The sequence below is a fragment of the Rana temporaria genome, chromosome 3 (assembly GCF_905171775.1).
Source record: "Rana temporaria chromosome 3, aRanTem1.1, whole genome shotgun sequence".
NCBI classification, from domain to species: Eukaryota; Metazoa; Chordata; class Amphibia; order Anura; family Ranidae; genus Rana; species Rana temporaria.
In genome coordinates, this window is record NC_053491.1 from 205,011,381 (window position 1) to 205,032,330 (window position 20,950).

General features: G+C 41.5%; 1 protein-coding gene across 2 annotated transcripts in view; it reads left to right on the forward strand.

The window, feature by feature from the left end:
- The window catches only part of KITLG (KIT ligand), a 92,876-nt gene that overhangs the window by 47,121 nt on the left and 24,805 nt on the right, over window positions 1-20,950 (forward strand). For both annotated transcript variants that reach the window (XM_040344163.1, XM_040344162.1), the window contains exon 3: window positions 11,187-11,246. In XM_040344163.1, coding sequence (XP_040200097.1) covers window positions 11,187-11,246 — 60 coding nt within the window. The remainder of the gene's footprint in view (window positions 1-11,186; window positions 11,247-20,950) is intronic.

The following is a 20,950-nucleotide window of genomic DNA, read 5'->3' on the forward strand; positions in this document are numbered from 1 at the left end:
ATCATTAACAGTTATAATAACCAATTATGACACCGAAAACTACTTCTATTAACTAGTTGATGTGCTATGAAATTACATTTGTAAACCACAGGTAATTTCATTATATGTAAACAATACTTATAAAATCACACAATATTAAAAGTAATAAACTGGCATAGAGCAAATTGCTCTATTTTTACTGCATCATTAACTGTTATAATAACCAATTATGACAATGAAAACTGCTTTTATTAACTATTTGCTGTGCTATGAAATTACATTTGTAAACCACAAGTAATTGAATTCCATATAAACAATATTTATAAAATCAAGACATGTTGGATACATTAAAACATTTAGGCTCATCCCAAAAAGGACCCTTTTTAATTTTTACAAATTAAGATATGCGAGACTATCAAATGTTTTATTCAGTTCAAGCAGCCTCTACCGAGAAGGAATTACAAGAACAGTGTTTCCTTTTGAGCTCACTGGCTGCTTAAGCAAATTTCCTGGGCCAGTAAACATTCCTCTTGCACTTTCCATTATAAGACCATGTCTGTCAAAGAACCCTTTAAAAAGTAGTAGTTCTTCTCGAAAGTAAGCTATGTGAGGAAACTAACAAGCTTCAGAAAAATTGGCAACTTTAGGCAGTATTAAAGCCCAAAACACAATTTTTACTAATTGCAGCATAGATGTTGTAGATGCATTTGTTTTAGGTTTTTAGGTTGTTGTTTTTTTTACCTGATGTGGCCGTAACACACTTCCTGGCTTAGGGTGTCTCCTCTATCTATGGAGGAGCAACAGAACCACCCTTGGACAGCAGTATTAGATGAACTAGTAGATTTTCGACAGACTTTACATACAGTAAGTCACTAGCAAATTAAAGCTAAACTTCAATGTTCTACTCTTGAAATAAAGGTTTTACATAAATGAATAACTTCAAATTGACACTTTTGCTAGACAGCTTAGCCTATTAAAGAAAATTGGGGAAAAAAAACAGAGAAGTCTAACAGGTAAAAAAAATCCAAAAAAGTTACAAGGGGGACTCTTTGTTAATGTTGGTGACAGACTGCATCATAAATGTAATTTTAATTTTGCCTTCAGTGCCAACTTAAATCAAAAAGACCTGCCCCTTTAATTCATATTTTATATAATCTGTCAAATGCAGACTTACCCTATTTTAATAGTGTGTTTGGATGTATCAAATCAGGAATGCATGTTTGTCATAATTGTCATAATAATTGCTGTCAGTTTTCTCCTGAGAATTGCAGAGGGTGTGGATGGGAATTATACTTAGCCAAAGTTTTCACATGGGTCAGAATGAAGAGCATTCTGAAATAAAGGAGTCTATAGAGAGGGTTTTCAAAAACTGCACTGATGATGGCCAAAAAGTCTGTAACACTTTGGAATAAAGGGCTCTATAATGTTAAGCTATATTTTTACTGTACATGAGCTGTTCTGCAAATGCCTCTGCCTAGAGCAGTGGTTCTCAACCTGGGGGTCGGGACCCCCTCGGGGGTCGAATGACGATTTGCCAGGGGTCACCGAATCCCAGGATGTTCCTGAAGCCCACACCTCTCTCCCAGCCTTTTCGTGGCCGCCCAACAGGGCTGTTCCTGGAGCCTGCGGCCGCCCACTCAGCCTCTTCCTAGCCACCCATTCAGTTCATGGCATGGATGGGGGCGGAGACTAGAGGTCAGCTGACTAGTGAGGAATGTGAACTGGTAGGGGCTGGAGGAGACTCCATCTCCGGATTTCGGCATGAGGGTCACTCCTGCGAGACACCATGAAGCCGGAGACACAGTGAGTAACACTGCCTGTGATTATAGTTGCCATTAAAAGTCCCCACTACAGTTCTCAGATCAGCAGATGACCTTGATCAAGAGCACCCAAGTTGGCTGATCAGAACTCCCTCCAGCACGGCTACTCTTCCCATACCCTATGCACCGCCCCCCCCCTGCCCAACAAGGAGTAAGAGAAGGAATAAAAAGAGAGAATACATGGAAGGGAGAGGAAAAGAGGGGAAGAACAAGAAACACGGCTAGAGAGAGAGAGATGGGGGGAAAAAAATGGATATAGAGATAAAAGTGAAGGAAAGGAGAACAAAAAAAGAGTAGTACATCCTAAAATGTATAGTGGAAGGGACTCAGAGAACACTAAATGTCTGTGGGTTAGGGGATCAAATTACTACATAAATACCACGCTATGATTTTTTTTTTCTGTTAGGGGTCCCCACAACTTGGGAAATTTTATCAAGGGGTCACGGCACTAGTAAATTTGAGAACCACTGGCCTAGAGGGATACAAAGCAATTCTGTTTTAAAGTGTAACTAAAGGCCAATTAACAAAGAGTCCCCCTTGTAACTTTTTTTCCTTTCAGGATTTTGTTGATGTCTGTGCCCCTGTTAATGAGATTCACCCTCTCAATTTGTCCTGTTTACCATTATCATCAAAAGTGAAAGTAAACGAAAATCCCAAATTTTGGGCTGTCATCAAAACAGGAAGAAAAGGGGGGCATTTTCCTACGGGGACACTGGCTCTGGTGATCCTGGTGACACACTAGGATTCCCTCACTTTTAAAGGATTTCCTCCCACTTCCCGTTTTGTCTATGGGACGGGAAGTGAAGGGAAATGTCTCAAATGAGACACAGATGGCAAAATAATTTTTACAGGGGTTTTAACCCTCCCTTACTTTATCCAAAAGTAAAACAAGTTTTGCCTTTACTTATACTTAAAGCAGGCTTTACTGTGCTACACACTGCATAGGGTGAGGGATTTTTGATTGTATTACTCTCATAGCACCATAACCTGTATGGTTATATTTTTTGTTCTGATACAGTGTTCTCATACAATTGTTTCTAATAGTAAATAAGTGGTTACAGATCAGATCTATTTAGATTTTTTGATAGTAATATTTTCTTTGTTGGGCAAACAATAATTAAAAACATACCAAACATGTTTAGGGGACCAGAGGATCTTGAACTATGGATATGGTAAAGTCAAATCATATGTATAAATGTAGTATATGGAGAACTATCTTTAGAACAGTAGGATGATTCCCTATGTTTGATTTCACAAATTTGGCACGTGTTCTATTCACTAAATAAAACTAAAACTGATAAAGACTTAGGAATATGGCATTTTTGTCATGGTCCATGACTTTTTTATTAGAACAGATGTGCGAACAGCTGGGTTGATTTTTAGAATGAATTGATATTGTTATCCATGGCATGAGAGAGTTCATAACATTCTATTATAGCTTTGTGAAGGCATTATTAACTACAAAGATTTGGGCAATTCAAAGTATTTCAGCTTAAAAGGTTTCTGCTGTTTGAAGGCTGTACCCCCTCCTTGCTAAATCCCATGCTTCTCTTTGGTTAGGCAGTCTACAACCCCTTGGGAGAGTACAAGATTTGAACACTCTCCAACACTATTTTTCTTATGCAACTATACTCCTCATAAAAAGTCCCAAGCCCCTTTTTCTTATGTACAATAGAGATTGAGGCACATGTCCACTTGAGCCTCATTTAAAGTTCCAACCCCTTTTTCTATGAATATAATGGGGGTTATTTACGAAAACATAGTCCATTTTGCACTACAAGTGAAAACTACAACTGCAAAATGCACTGGAAATTGCACTGGAAGTGCACTTGGAAGTGCAGTCGCTGTAAATCTGAGGGGTAGATCTGAAATGAGGGGAAGCTCTGCTGATTTTATCATCCAATCATGTGCAAGCTAAAATGCTGTTTTTTTCCCCTTGCATGTCCCCCTCGGATCTACAGCGACTGCACTTCCAAGTGCACTTTCAGTGCATTTTCAAGTGCACTTTGCACTAGTAGTTTGCACTTGTAGTGCAAAGTGTATTTGCCTTTTATAAATAACCCCCACTGTGTTTTCTCTTTGCATGCAACTCTTGTCAGAAGTCACACTAGTGCGAATGAGCACTTAAAGTTTTTTTTTTTTTTTTTTTTTTAAAAGGTCATGAAAAATAAAATTAGCGTTTTCTGAATCCAGAAAACCCTGTTGTCTGTGAGGGTTGTACTAAGGTGTGGATAATCGAGATTATTGGAAAAACTTTTATCCAAACTACATTGTTGTATTTTTACACGTGCAATAATTTCACAACATTTCTCGGAATACAATATTTTATTGGGCCTGGCCACTTGCTGGATTGCCACATAAATACATTTGTTTAAGGAATTAGTGCTGATAAGCATTTGTTTTCATCCCCTCTACAGGCTTTGCCAGCATCTTTGAAATAATAGCCTAGTCATGTAGCATTGCAAACACAAATTCATAATGAATGTAGTGAAGCCAAAGCCATAATCCTGAAATTTGGCTCTCTTCTGCAACCATTATGAATGGAGTGTGTTGAATAACTGTTGCTCAAAACAGCTTCATTATATGCTTGGTTGACATTAAGTTCTAAAGTAAACTCTACTAAGTCAGTTACAAACTCTTATTGATTTATTCCACCATATGGATAATAGAGAGCCATTATTTTAGTTGTGGATTAAGGTCAGCAGCAGGATACTTATGTCACCTGCAGGATCTTTGGCAAAAAAAAATTCAAAAGCTCCTAAACTCAAATTTAGGAGCTGTGGTGTACATGAAGCCTAATACTGAGAGCAGAGTTAACAGATCTTGTTGATGTGTGTCCTTGCTAATATCTCCTGGGTCAAGGTTTAGTGACAGCAACTCAGTTTGTACAAGAATGTTTTTATTAGATTAGTGCTTCTCAAAGTCAGATTAGTTAGTTCTATCTCAGTCTGTGCAATTCCCAAGTAGTACACCTATTGTTAAAAGCTTGGATAACACCAGTCTCCTAACATTCATCTTTGTAATAATTTATAATATATTTGTATAGTGTGAAAACGCCCACTTTATATTGTTAGGACATGTATAGATGAGTTCTGGATGTCCACGAAAAAGTGCTTCCAAATCCATTAATTTAGTGTTCTGCAAATTGTAGAAGTTCATGGAAAAAAAGCTAGTATCAAATCACACCATGAATACCATGTTCAGATGTTCAGACGGAACTGCTATTCTAAGCGTATGAGGGCATTCATTTTCGTATGAGTATAACAACATTTTATATCAGTCACAAAGTAGGGATGTATATGGGCCTTGTAGGTATGCAGAAAGGCATCGAATCAGCACAATTCCAGCAGACTGACAAAAGTCTAAGGCCCCGTACACACGACCGAGTTTCTCGGCAGAATTCAGCCAGAAACTCGATCGGGGCCGTATTCTGCCGAGAAACCCGGGCGTGTGTACACTTTCGGCCGAGGAAACCGACGAGGATCTTGTCAGGCCAAATAGAGAACATGTTCTCTATTTCCTCGTTAGTCAACGGGGAAACTTGGCTCGCAGACATACTCGGCGGCTTCACAAGGAACTCGACGAGCAAAACTATGTGTTTTGCCCGTCGAGTTTCTCGGGCGTGTGTACGAGGCTTAAGGGAATAGGACAGCAGTCACAGGAGCTGTACAATGACACTAACGTGAACAGAGTGCTGTAGGTAGCATGATGTTGAAACTTCAAACAGGAAGACCCAGAATTGTCATACCAGGGTTCTTCAAAAAGTCTCCACACTTTTTCTTATTATAAAAAGTTTAAAAAAGTGCGGAAACTTTTTGAAGAGTCCTCTTATATTGTGCAATACTGTGTGCTGCAGACACCAATCTTTTTAACTAGTGATTGATAAATGTAAAGTTCAATACTGTAGCTCCACTGTGACAGTATGAGGTTCCATGAAGTCTTGATGATATGAATGAGGAGCTGTAGACAGATGCCTATCTGCAGACATCCAGTGTTTTGAAAGGGTGTGTTGCAGGCACCACTCTTTCTGACCAGCAACTGATTGTTTTATATTTATGCTATGGTTGCGTCTATGATGTCAATCTTGTCTTTGCTGTCTGCGGGTTAGTTTAGATGTGTGACTAGCTTGCTTATTAAAAAAAAGAATATGATAAGAATCACTTAACCTATGCAGTTTGACCTACTGGCTTTGTGACTTCAGGGCGAGTTCAGCAGTGCGTGTTCCAAATATTTTCCGTTGTACTTGTACAGACTTAAGGAATATGCTGATGCGTGATGGGCAAGTGATCTAATAAGTTGAAAGAAAACAGTTTAACCGAGCTGTCATGTCACCCCTGACGCCTGCTTTAAAAATGCAGTTAAGAAAGTGTTTTGCAACCTTTGTGAGTTGAAGCATCTGTAACATGATATATTTTGTGGCAGGAGGATTCCACCATTTGTTTCGACTACACTTCCTTCCTCAAATGACTATGGTGGTAGAATGCTGGGGGTTGCCATACCTGTAGCACTCAAATAAGGAGAGATCTGTTAAGAGCCATAAAACAGCCTTGTTTTACTTGCCACATTCCACCATATTATATGGATGCTTAAGGGCAAATGCATTATGGCAATGCACTTCTTTTTAACATTGACTTTTTAGAGGTGGTACAAAATAAACCTTTTTATGGTGTTCACAATATTCAGTACTACACTGTTGTTTATGGAACCTGGATATTTGAAGTTTATTATACTTGTGCGACATTAAATCGGAAACTTCTCCCCTTTCTTTATGATTCTCTTTCCTGCCTCCACATCCTTTCCTGTTACACAGTTACAAAACCAAATTAAAAATTAAAAAAAGGAAATACCCTGTTTTTGTTTCCAAACTTCATATCCTCAGACCTTGCTTATGCATAGGTGATGTATCCAGACATTGAGCATGTGCAGAGACATGCCTTGGTTCTCTGCAGGAGTCACTGCAGCATTTATGTGCAGGCTTGAGATCCTGAAAATGGACTCCTGGGATGTCTACATCTCTTGCATGCACAGAAATGCTGTAAAGTTTCTGCATTATACTAACAGAGCTCCATGGCATGTCTGCGCACCTTGCAAGGATCCCTGCGGAGTGTCGAGGCAAGATGGCAGTTCTGGGGAAGAGCAGTGTAGCGGCGGCCGGGTCATTGGATATGATTGACAGCAGCGGGAGCCAACGGCTGCGCTGCTATCAATCTATCTATTGAAGAGCCGATCAGGCATGGGGAGAACTACATGGGATCGTGCCCTTGGAAATTCGGGGCTCAGTTAAGTAAAATGGGGGCCGGGGGGGGGCAGTGACTACTACTTTTTCCCCCTTTAACTGTTGTTGGGGTGCCAAGCAATTGGCCATTTTCATTTTTTTGGGGGGCTGGTCGCTATTGTTTCTCTCAAGATAAGTTTTGTCTTAGATGTCTGCAGTTGTCCTTTTTTGTCCTTTGGTTAATATTGATTAGCTCATTCAGGCAATAGGCGTGTATATGCTAAACAAAATAATTGTTCAGCAAACAGACCATTTGAGCATGTTTGACCAGCTCCTAATGTTTTTTTCTTTCCTTCTAATGACTAGCTTTATGATTTATGAAAAAAACAATACACATTGTATACAAATTACCCAGTTTTTAGCCTATATAGCTGTTATAGCTGTGAAAGAATGGGAATAAAAACATTATATAATCAGCCTAAGGGCCCTTTCACACTTATACGACTTGTCTCACGATTTTGGACTGCAAAATCGCATGACAAGTCATTCTCAATTATTTTCAATGACTACCATTCATACTGGCACGACTTTAAGTAGTGCCGACTTCAAAGTAGTCCTTGCACTACTTTGGTCCGATTTTGATGCCACTTACACAGGCATTCATTGAATTTGCAGCCGCGAATCGCGGCAAAATCGCGGTCAAATAGCGGTAAAATCATGCGACTTTGAAGTTGTACAAGTGTGAAAGGGGGCTAACCTGGATTCTGCTTGCATAGCTATGAAACAATTATATGTAAACTTCAAGAGAATTGACAGCTGTTAACAATTAAAAACATGAAACAAAAATGGAAAACACATATTTTGTTTAATTAAACAATTGTTATTGAGAAAAAGCATATAATTTGAGGCAAAAATTAATAAAAAAAAGTAATTAGTAATGTGTGTGTAATGTTTATTAACATCAGTAAGTTAAAACAGCATTAATCAGGGCCTAATCAGGGCTTTTTTTCTCAGAGCATAGGTGCAGAAACTCCCCTCTTTTAGGCTATCCCTTGTTTCTGCCCCCTACCCACCTCCAGGTACTGTCTCTTGGTTCCACCCACTATCCACCTACCAGTAACACCCCTTTTAGAAAATACAGAACCAAGTATTATTTTTCTGGTGTTAAGTAAGTTGTATGCAATTTGTTAATGATAATGAAAAAAGCAGTAATGTACAGTAGATCCCTTGCAGCCAGCAACAATAAACCCTATCCCAGCTGCAATAGGTCCACCCAGCAATAATAGACCCCCATCCCAGGCAAACTAGACCCCCCAGCAATAACAGATCCACCCAGCAATAATATATCTACCCAGCAACAATAGACCCCACCAGCACCCCTTGCCATTACATACATTCAGTGCTGGAAGTGCCGGAACTGCGTTCCCCCGCGTTCCCCCAGAAAAAAAGCCCTGATTGTAATAAAGACAACTATGCTAAAGCATGTTTTTTACCCTAATGCATTAGGGTAAAACACCTTCTATATGCAGACTCCCCCCAGCCCAATCTCAGTCCAGCGCTGTGCCCAAGAACGGCAACCCTACACTCTCTCTCTTTCTCCTTATTGGACTCAGTATAAGCAGTGTGATTCATTGGCTCCTACTTCTGTCAATTCCAGTGGTGGGGGAGGGGCTAACCCAAATTTAGTGTGTTAATTAATGCAGATTATGCAGCTCAGGATCGAGCCCCCACTACTGCACCCCTAGCAAGGGGCTTGCTGGGGGGGTACTTAGAGGGGGGGAGCCAGGAGTGTTGGCAGGGGATCCCAGAAGAGGAGAATCAGGGCTGCTCTGTACAAAACCAATACACAGAGCAGATAAGTGTAACAAGTTTGTTATTAAAAAAAAAAAAAGATCCTTTACAATCACTTCAACTACAAATAACATTGCCTAGTGAAAAAAATCGTAATGGTACTACAGTCCTCAAGTACCCCCAACAGGTCATGTTTTCAGACTTTACATTATTTTGCACAGGTGATTTGATCAGTTTTAATGGCTTAGTAACTACCACAGCCGTTTCATCTGAGGGAAATCCTGAAAACATCCTGTTGGGGGTACTTGAGGACTGAAGTTGAGAAACATTGGTGCACAGTAAGCTGTGGACAATCATTTGAAGAGCTTTTGACAAGCTTATGAATCCTTTAAACTACCATTCTGCTCTACTGTTAAACTTAGATCTTAATGAGAATACTGGACTATAATTTTAAAGCCCAACTCTGGGCTGCTTTTGCATTTATCCATGCACTGGGATCCCCCCCCCCTTGCATTGTATGTGCCAATGAGGTAATAAACACTCAATTATTAATCCCTTATTACCTCTATTTCTACTTTATTAGTTGTATTTTCAAGTTCATTTTGTAATTTTACCCCAAAATGTTTTTTTTTTTTTTTAAACCACTTAAATATTTGACGGATGCTGACACTACATGGGTACTTTTGAAAGCAGCCTAGAGTTGGGCTTTAAACAAGCTTCTAGCACACTGCTTTAGCACGACTTGAGGTTTGAAAGCCTGCTACTTGTTTAAAGTGACAACACTCTTGAGATCTGTGTTCAACATTTCCATTGCCAACCTAAGTTCTTTAAAGGCTAAGTTCACCCTATGTTACCTATTACACCAATTTTAGGATCCCCACACCCACTGTCACAATTCAACCACTTCCATACCAGGCACTTACGCACCTTCCTGCCCAAGCCAATTTTCAGCTTTCAGCGCTGTTCCACTTTGACAATTGCGCGGTCATGCTACACTGTACCCAAACAATTTTTTTATCATTTTGTTCCCACAGATAGAGCTTTCTTTTGGTGGTATTTGATCACCTCTGCGATTTTTATTTTTTGCGCAACAACTAAAAAAATATCGAAAATTCTCAAAAAATAATAATTTGTATTTGTTTCTGTAATTTTTTTGTAAATAAGTAAGTTTTCTTCTTCAATTACGGGCACTGATACGGCGGCACTGATGGGTACCGATGAGGTGGCACTGATGAGCACCGATGAGGTGGCACTGATGGGCAGCGATGAGGCGGCACTGATGGGCACTGACAGGCAGCGCTGGTATGCAGCACTGATGGGCACTCATAGGTGGCACTGATGGGCACTCATAGGCGGCACTGATGGGCACTCATAGGCGGCACTGATTGGCACTCATAGGCGGCACTGGGCACTCATAGGCGGCAGTGATGGGCACTCATGGGCGGCACTTATGGATGGCACAGATGTGCACTGATAGTTGGGCACTGGGCATGGATGGGCACTGAGGGGTGGCACTAATGGACACTGAGGGGTGGCACTGATGAACACTGAGGGGTGGAACTGATGGACATTGAGGTGTGGCACTGATGGCATTGCTGGGCAATCAGCTCTAACTCCCCTGTCAGGAGAGCCACCGATCGGCTCTCCTCTACTCGCATCTGTCAGACGCGAGTGAGGAAGAGCCGATCAACGGCTCTTCCTGTTTACATCGTGATCAGCCGTGATTGGACACGGCTGATTACGTGGTAAAGAGCCTCCGCCGGATGACACCCCGCATCACCGATCGCCGCGATGCGCGCCCCCCAAGGGCACGCGCCGGCATGTTATCCTGCTGGATGTCAATAGACGTCCAGTCAGGATAACACAACCACTTCCTGGACGTCAATATACTATTGAAGTGGTTAAAAAAAGTGCGGTTATGTGAGGCTCAGCCCACACTGCCATGTCATACAATTATAGTGATCTATGATTGAATGAAGTACAACATACTACTGCCACGTGGCAGATAGCTTGGAGCTCTCAATGAACTGCAAGGACGCTGGTGAGTTATGTAGTTCATTGCTCTTCCTGCTCTCCAGTAACTGCACAGGAGGTACAGGCAGACAGATATAGTAAGAGTCTGCAGGATCCTGACATTGCTCCCATCAACCCAAAATGTAAAAACCCAAATGCAAAAAATGCAAACGTGTAAATGTATACTCTCCATATTATTAGGGATGAATTTTACACCAACATAAAATGCTCGTCAAAGTCCAGCTGAAAGATTTTTAAAATGAGAGCACCGGTTGGGGGATGAATTTATTTCTGTCAACATTTTCTTCTTATCATTGATAATATTACATTATTAATTGTAATTCCCATTTTTTCTGTCTCATTTTTAGGTTGGAAATCTCCCAAGTGATTACATTATGCATGTAAATAATATCTCCAGAAGTAGCCTGGTAAGATTTGTGTATTTATATTTATAGATGGATGTGTGTACATGTGAATAATATACAACTCCAATACACTTTTTTATTGGCCAATGTTGCATTATATCATATCTGAATGTGTGATAAATGCGAAGAGAGATGTTTAAGAGAAATATTTAGTAGTATGAAAGCTACCAATACTGACCTTCATAAAATGCTAGTTAACTGTCTGTCATTTTAATCCAGTGGGTACCAGTTATAGAACAAACATATAAAGTGAGCTAATAACCATAAACTTTATAACACTTGTGTATAGAGTTCAGCAGGAAAGACGTTAAGGCCTAAAAGTGAAAACTCTAGTGGAAAATCTTGCTGATCTCCAATCCCTCTGTGCAGCACCTCTAGGAGACTGAAAAATCTCTAGGAGTACAAATAAAGATATAAATAAAGATAGCAGGGAGCGCGATCTGAGTGTAGTAAGTATAGTACATTTGTAAACTAGTAAATTGGCAACTCGCATATAGCCAGTAAAAGTTTGCTTATCATCAAAGTCAGGCATGAGTGGTGTAGGTCTAAGCACAGTAGTGAGCCAGATTCAAGTCCAGGATAATGTATGCAGGACCGTCAGCAAGGTATACAGTACCTGTTGGGCCAAGGCAGTGTTTCTCAATTCCAGTCCTCAGGCCCCCCCAACAGGTCAGGTTTTCAGGATTTCCATTATTTTGCACAGGTGATTTGATCAGTTTCACTGCCTTAGTAATCACCACAGCCTTTTCATCTGAGGGAAATCCTGAAAACCTGACCTGTTGGGGGGGCCTGAGGACTGGAATTGAGAAACACTGGGCCAAGGGAACACCAGAGCGTGCCAAATTAAGTGTAGTATATAACGGCATAGTGAACACACACACAGTAGGCAACTCAGATTGGTGGAAGAATCAGTTTGTATCAAATAGTCCAGGTCTGCCGTTCTATAGTATCTGTAGCCCCACATAGGCTGTGGGTGTACCTAGGTGACAAGCGACAGCCCTGCATGTTATATCCTGGACTAGAATCTGGCTTACTAATGTGCTGACTTTGATGATAAGCGCATTTTTACTGGCTCTGTGAGTGTGAGTTGACTATTTAACTTTTTTTTTTTTTTTATAATAAATTAACCTTACTAACTACCCTCAGATCGCACCTTCTGCTATTTTTATTATGCTTATCCAATGGACCTTTCTGAATAATTTCCATGGAAAAAAGTGCGCAGATTAGAATGTCACCTGCTGTTTCTTAAGCAGATTTGTACAATGCCAAAAAAAAAAAAGTCTTTCTTTCCTGGTTCAGCAGAACCCCCAAAATAACAAGAGTTTTGGCATCACCCTAAAATTGCAGTGGAATTGTAAGGTGATAGTTTAAATATATGCAATGCATTTTTTTTTTTAATGCTTAAAAATAAAGTATGACTCAAGATGGTTGATTTACTAAAGGGAAATAGACTGTTCACTTTGCAAGGGAATTTTCCCCAGAGCTTAGGGAATGAGGTGAAGCTCAGCTGACTTCCATCATGCAATCATGTGCAAGCAAAAAATACTTTTTCTTCTCCTTGCATGTGGTTAGGTATTCTTTATCAAGCGAATTTTCACCACATTCACTAAGCTTAGGGAAAATTCCCTTGCAAAGCATAAATCCATTTTCTGAATGAAAAGCTGTTTCCTTAACCCCTTACAGGGCTTTTATACCCACCTCCATACCGGGCCTATTCTGGCACTTCTCTCCTACATGTACAAATCATCATTATTTTGCTAGAAAATTACTTAAAACCCCCAAAAATTATATATGTTTTTTTAGCTATTAAAATGGCGGTCATTGCAACTTTTTTATCTTGCACCGTATTTGCGCAATCATTTTTCAAACGCCTTTTTTTGGGGAAAAAAATGGTTTCATTAATTGAAAAATAACAAAACAGTAAAGTTAGCCCAATTTTTTTGTAAAATATGAAAGATGATGTTACGCCGAGTAAATAGATACCCAACATGGCGCCAAACTTTGTTACTTAAAAATCTTTTACGGGTTACCAGTTTAGAGTTACAGAGGAAGTCTAGTGCTAGAATTGTTGCACACGGTCTAACGCATGCGGCGATACCTCACATATGTGGTTTGAACGACGTTTACATACGTGGGCGGGACTTACGTGTGTGTTCGCTTCTGGGCGCGAGCTCCCGGGGACAGGGGCGTTTTAAATGTTATTTTTATTTTTTTATTTTACTTTATTTATTTTTTACACTTTAAAAAAAAAAAATTTTGATCACTTTTATTCCTATTACAAGGAATGTAAACATCCCTTGTAATAGGAAAGGTGTGTGACAGGTCCTCTTTAAGAAGAGATGCAAGGTCAATAAGACCCCGCATCTCTCCTCCAGGCTGGAAACCATGAGATTGTGAAAAAATATTCACCGATCTCATGCTTAGCCGCAATTGCTACTTTCCTGGTACTCAGGCGTGACATCATCACATCGCGCCCGGGCCTCCGACGGTCATAGAGATGACTGGTGACCATCTGGTCACCAGTCATCTCTATGCTTCCTATCCGGCGCTGGGCGATTCTTTCTCCAGGCCCCTGATGGCACGGGAGAGCCCGGAGAAGCACCGGATGGCGGCAGGAGGGGGGGATGTCCCCTCCGGGGGGGATGTCCCCTCCCGCCGCCTATAAGAACAATCAAGCGGCACTATGATCGTTCTTATGGTGCGCAGGATAAAGCACCACTTTGATCGTTCTTAGGATCGCCGCCGGAACACAATGATATCTGAATCATGCCTCTAGCTGCAGGCATCATTCAGATTTTTCCTCGCAAAGTACAGGATATTATATGACATCCACCCGGGATGGGAGATCCCCTTTGTGGACGTCATATGTCTATGTGCAGTATTGAAGTGGTTAAAACATGCCATACACTAGAGGAATTTTGTTTGAAAATGTTCAGGAATGTTCGAATTTCAAATCATTAGTGGGGTCAAAACAATGATCGGTTTCCACTGCAATGTTGAGAAACTTTGATGAATTCTTATGAATGTTTGTTAGAAAATCTACTAGTGTATGGTCAGCTTTAGTAAATAGACCCCATTGTTTCCTTTTTGATTGGCTGGTACGTACGTCTTTGATGTGCAGTGTTCAGCTGATATAATGCACTGACAATTTTTAGCAAATGTGACAGAAATGCATATGTCTTTGATGCAGACAACACCTTTTATTACTTTAGTTCTAGTAGAAGATCTGAAAGGCACATACTCATTCTCTGTGTAGCAAAAGGAAACCTTACCCTTGATACATATTGAGTTCAAAGGTAATAAGGAAGTAGGTTAAGCCCACTAGGGAATATTCAGTGACATGCTGTTTCACTGATCTCTTTAGCAATGTAATGTAAAGATAGACACACTTTGGAGAATTAGTGAAGGTACAAAAGGTCAAAAGTTAGCAAAACTCTGGAATTCAAATGGAAAAGATAATATCAGCAGAGCTTTTGGCCTTCTTGTCACGAAAATGTTACATAGGGGTACACTCTCAAACATTCTTTTATGGTGTTTTTGTTTTTTTAAAGGAAAAATATCCCATTTTCAGTATTTCTTTAAAAATCTGTTTCCAAGGCAAAGCAACAGGTTTACATAACTGCTGCCCTCTCTAGCTTACAGTAGTCATGCTTTATGTACTACCCTGCAATTAGGAGTGAGGGGAAAGTCATGTTTTAAGGCAGGCTATAGATGATGTGATTTTCTTTCCTGCAACCACAGATTCGAACCATCTATGGCCGTCTTAAGTTCAAAGTCACCACTTGCAACTTTTAACAGTGGCGGGGACTTTCTCCCCTTCTTAAGGAAAGGGATGGTCGGCACGCAGGATGACATCCAAAATAGTATTCCTTTATTAAATACATGTACAAAGCTGTAAAACACCATACATGTTTCAGACCTTCGTCCTTAGTCATGGCTCTCCTTTCTCCCCTTCTTCATAAGGCAGTGCTGGGTTCCTTAAAGTGGTTGTATACCCTAATGGTAGACTTGCACCTACAGTTAAGCCTACATTAAGGCTTACCTGTAGGTCTTTGCAATATCTCCTTAACCTACATGGTTAAGGAGATATTTGCAGAAACAGCGCAGGCACACTGAGCGTGGGGCGGCTCCTGAATGGGAGCCTGCCGGAAAGTGCCGGAAATATGCGCATGCGTGGGGATCGTGCCGTTCCGCACGCATGCGTGGGAGTGACGTCATCGCCGCTCCGGCCAATCACAGTTCCCGAGCGGCGATACCCGGAAGTCACTCCGGTATCATGGCGGCGATGGAGGACGTGTCCGAGGACTGCTGCAGGGGGCTTCGATCTAAGGTAGGTATTTGATAATGAGCTAGTATGCTAGTCATACTAGCTCATTATGCCTTTGCCTTGCAGTTTTTTTAAGGGTATACAACCGCTTTAAAGTGTTACTAAACCCACAACAGTAAAATCAATCTGTATATGCAGTAAAGCATGCTTGTTATACTCACTGTGGAACCTAAGTGGTGAATCTTCTTCATTGTGTAAACGACTGTTTGATCCTGTCTTCTCTGCTCCTCCCCTTCTTTTACTGATCCCAATCCATCTGCTGATAGCACAGAGCCCTAGGAGGCACTCTGTACATGCTCAGTTTGGTGTGTATTGCTAGAGAGTTTTTCTTTTTTTTTGGGGGGGGGGGGTGCATGTGATCGACACAGGGACAATCAGCACTGTCCAAAAAGAGGGTCAGGGGTCATGCAGCCTCATAGGACAGTCAAAGGAGAATGGAAACTCTTCCTACCAACTTTAATCAGTGCTTGGCCAGACATTGATAGACGTCACAAGACTGCTATAAATGCTGATGATGAGTTAGCAGTTTATATTTACTGAAATAATTGCATGCTCTGTGTACTGTAGGAGACCAGATATAGTAAATGCAGGGTCCTGGGTCTAGTGACACTTTAAGTGGTCAGTGAGAACCAACAAGCACTGTCTACAGCTGTTCCCCATATTTGTACTTAGGTATTTCTCTTCACGCCTGGAAGGCTAATTCAGCAGCAGGAGAGAGAAGGAAAGGTGCAAATGTGAAGATGAAGGGGATGATAATTAAGTGAATTTGTTGCTTTTCCCCGCATTGGCAAAGCATAGGTTCGCTTTAAGCCTTAATCATTAACTTGACCCTGTGCAAAGTTGATGTAGAAATGTTTAGACCTTTAGAAAACCTCTTTTTATCTTTGATGAATACAGGACTTCCCAAGAAATAGCGACGTAAAATACCAGCTTACCTTTGCACCGTCACTAAAAAACAACAGCAAACAGATAAAAAAATTCCAAGCAGTTGGTTAAAAGTCTAATCCATAGAAAACCCTCTTTTGCAGCTGTCTTATTCTTTAAGCCTTCTACACAGTGGCTTTGGATTGGTGTGCTTACAAATGCAATGATGCAGTTAGCTTGTATTGAAATGAACAGCTCAATGTACACAATTCACAATTCTGCAGCAACACCTGCTTGTATGAACTCTTAGGATCAATAAGTAAACAGATTAATCACGTAGGGAATATGACAATTTATGCTTCCTCTTATAACTGCAAGCATTTAACAAAATAATTTGGCTGTACAGACAAGTGTTTGCTGCTTTATAGACACCTCCAGCATATTGTGCAACAGTGCGTTAAACTTGAAAGTCACTAGCGTACAATTGGACTGTTTTTAAGAAAGGCAAGTAAGTGACCACACTAATTATATGCCTTCTTCACTCTGTACAAATAGTTTTGTGTTTTTTTAGCTAAATACTTTACGTGCATCTCTTTCAAACATCGCCTGCAGGAGTGGGACATCATTCAAAGCTTTGCTACAGACAATTTGCTGTCTAAATAGCTGGGGGAGACAGCATTGAAAACATGACCAAAACTCAAATTCTTAGGCCCCGTACACACGACCGAGTTTCTCGGCAGAATTCAGCCAGAAACTCGATCGGAGCTGAATTCTGCCGAGAAACCCGGGCGGCTGTACACTTTTGGCCGAGGAAGCCGACGAGGATCTCGGCGAGGAAATAGAGAATATTTCCTCGTTGTTCAATGGGAAATTTCGGCTCGCCGACATCCTCGGCGACTTCACAAGGAACTCGACGAGCAAAACTATGTGTTTTGCCTGTCGAGTTCCTCGGACGTGTGTACGAGGCCTTACTCGTACCATGCAAAATTAAAAAAGGCAAAAAATGTTTTTGGAATTTCTTTTTGTAAAACCCCATGATGGAATAGTGTGCAGGAGATCTGTGTGCAGTAGATATAAAAAGGTTTGCTTGTCTTTATTGGTAATACTAATACCTAGGACTAATAAATTGTGTATTTTAGTTGAATCAGTCCCTGGGCTGCATAAATACCAGTTTCAGTAAAACACCAGTACAAATTATATGAACACACTTTAATGCATTTTCTAAATACTTCACCCAAGTTGTAGAAATCTGCACATACTGTCTATGCTAGAGCTAATTTCTTTCCTAAAATAGAAATCGTCTATAATTTTAACTAATTTAATCCCATTCCTAAGTAAAGGACTGCATTTCTGTATGATAAATAGTTTAACTAGAAATACCAGTTTATCAGCTTGTTGTACTAATTAAAATGGAAGACTGCAACATTCCTATCCAATTGTACCCACATCCTGAAATTCCAATTCTTCGCAATATGGGTTTGTTTTGTAAAATAAATAATGATACTTAAAACATATTTGTCCACAATTTTTAAACTATACATCACAACTCTGGAAATGTACGGTGTAGTCTGAAAAAATTACAGTAAAAATGTGGTTCTAGTCATATACAGTATGAGAGCCAGCTCGTTTAACTGTTAGGCATCGTACACACGACCGAGTTTCTCGGCAAAAACCAGCAAGAAACTTGCTGGGAGATATTTTTTTGCAGAGGAAACCGGTCGTGTGTACATTTTCGTCGAGGAAACTGTCGAGAAACTCGACGAGCCAAAAAGAGAGCAAGTTCTCTATTTCCGCAACGGGAATGGAGAAACTTGCCTTGTCGAGTTCCTCGACAGCCTAACAAGGAACTCGACGAGGAAAACGTTGTGTTTCGCCCGTCGAGTTCCTCGGTCGTGTGTACGAGGCTTCATATTTAACAAATATCTAAACACCTCAACGTAAATCCTTCTTTAAGAATTTTGATCCCGTCCCTGATTGAAAACATTTAAATAATTCAAATTTTAAACACATAAAACTAGTTCAAATAGGTCAGAAAAGGGGTTGATCTTTTGTTAAGTAATTGGTTTGACTAGTCATAATTTTTTTGCAGCAATTTACTTCAGCTTAAAGTGGATATTCATCAATACACACCCCCCACCCCCATTTTTTTTAACCATGTTTTTTGGTGGATCCTACACAATTAAGATACTCACCCATCCAGCGGATCCAGGTTTGTCCTGCTAAAATCCATCTACTTGCTTGACGTCATCAGGAAGCTGTTGGCTCTTCCGGTTCCAGGTAGAGGCTCTCCCGATGATGAGCCGCTAGGCCCATCCCCCTCCTCCTTTCTCAATGAAGGACTATGCCTCCTGTGATATGTGACATACGTATCCCAGTAGACACAGCAGACAAACTGCACGTCATTCACCTAGGCAAGTTATGTGCATGGGTACACTCCCCCTGCATTAGCAAAGGAATGCATTAAGCTTAAACATTTTTAGGCTTTTGAACCACTTTAAAACTTGCTCACCAACCTGCCCCCAGTACTCTGATTAGGATAAGTGTCACCACTGTACAGTGCAGTAAAGACTGAATAGTTTAGAGTGATAACCCTCCCTTTTTCCAATGTGAATCCCACTTATCAGGAGACTACAGAAGGCTGATATCAAGACAGACTCAGAAAATTATGGCAATTTCATGAAAAAAAAAATTATTTGTAATGATTTGTATTGGACACAGAACTACAGTAGGTGTTTGTGATATTGTGCTTTTAGCACGACAGCGTCGCGCTGATACTCGGCGACATGGTGCCGAGATCTCGCACTCACTGGAATAGTGACAGCACATCCCAGCAAGTGCGTCATAGAAGCGACGGGAGATTCGACTTGGATTCCCGCCAATTCTACACGTGTGCGGCGTTTGTTATGAATCCTGAAGGGGAAGTCCCCGCCGGATTTTAAATAAAAATCCGGCATGGGTCCCCCCTCAGGAGCATACCGGGCCCTTAGGTCTGTTATGGGTTGTAAGGAGAGCCCCCCTACGCCGAAAAAACGGCGTAGGGGGTCCCCCTACAATCCATACCAGACCCGTATCCAAAGCACACTACCCGGCCAGCCAGGAAGGGAGTGGGGACGAGCGAGCGCCCCCCCCCCCCTCCTGAGCCGTACCAGGCTGCATGCCCTCAACATGGGGGGGTTGGGTGCTCTGGGGCAGGGGGGCGCACTGCGGCCCCCCCACCTCAGAGCACCCTGTCCCCATGTTGATGAGGACAGGGCCCCTTCCCGACAACCCTGGCCGTTGGTTGTCGGGGTATGCGGGCGGGAGGCTTATCGGAATCTGGGAGCCCCCTTTAATAAGGGGGCCCCCAGATACCGGCCCCCCACCCTAAGTGAATGAGTATGGGGTACATCGTACCCCTACCCATTCACCTGCAAGAAAAGTGGTAAAAACACAAATAAACCACACAGTGTATTAAAATATTTTATTCTTCTGCTCCGGAGGGGCCTCCCCTGTCTTCTTTATTAGCTCTTTTACCAGGGGAGGCTTCTTCTTTGACGTCTTCGGGTGGGTGGGGGCCGCCGTCTGGTTCTCTTCCACCGCCGGGGGGGTGGCTTTTAAAAAAGCCCCCACCCCCCCGGCGGGTTTCCTCCGGCGTCTTCGGCGGGGCTCTTCTTCTTCCGCTATCCCGACGGGTCTTCTCCGCTATCCGGGGGGTCTCGCCGCTCTCCGCTGTTGACTCGTCGCACCCCGGTTCTTCGTCTCGCTGTCCGGTCCCTTCTTCCGTGCTGTACGTCTTCTTCCGTGCTGTGAGTTCTTCTTCCGCGCTGTGACGTCATGTTCTTCACTTCTCTTCTTCTCCCGATGTTGACACGCCGGTCCTCCTCGCTGAAATGACGGATGCGCGCCTTGCATCGGACCTATATAGGCCTCACAGTCCCATCATGCTCTGTACCTACCCATGTGATACCTACCCACGTGTCTCCATCGCGGCAAGCCAGCTCGGCGCTGGCTCCCACGATGGGGCTCGTAGGTGCTCAATCTCGCCGAGAAAGAGAGCGAGATTGACACAAAATCGGGTTCACCTACTGTAGATTAAATGGTGATTTATATCTATCTGGAGATTAATTTTAAATATGATTTGGATGTTTGCAATTTGTGCTAAAAAGAAAGGTTATTTTAAGTCACCTAAACAGACAGACAGAGAGCAATTTTTTTCAAATATCAAGTGGCAGAAATAAGCTTTCTGAACTTGGTTGGGTGTTGCTATATAACATTGATTTTGCAATCATTTTATCCATGTGCTCATAGTGTCATTGTTCTGCTAATTTAGGAAAATCTGTTATACCATACTGTGAAAAAGTTTTAAGCAGTTGTGAAGAAATGTAAGTAAGAATGCATTCAAAACTATATATTTTAATTGTACATTGCTTATTAATTTGCAAAATGCAAAGTGAGTGAACGAAGAACAATTTAAATCAAATCAATATTTGATGTCACTACCCTTTGGCTTCAAACCAGCATCAATTCTTACACTTGC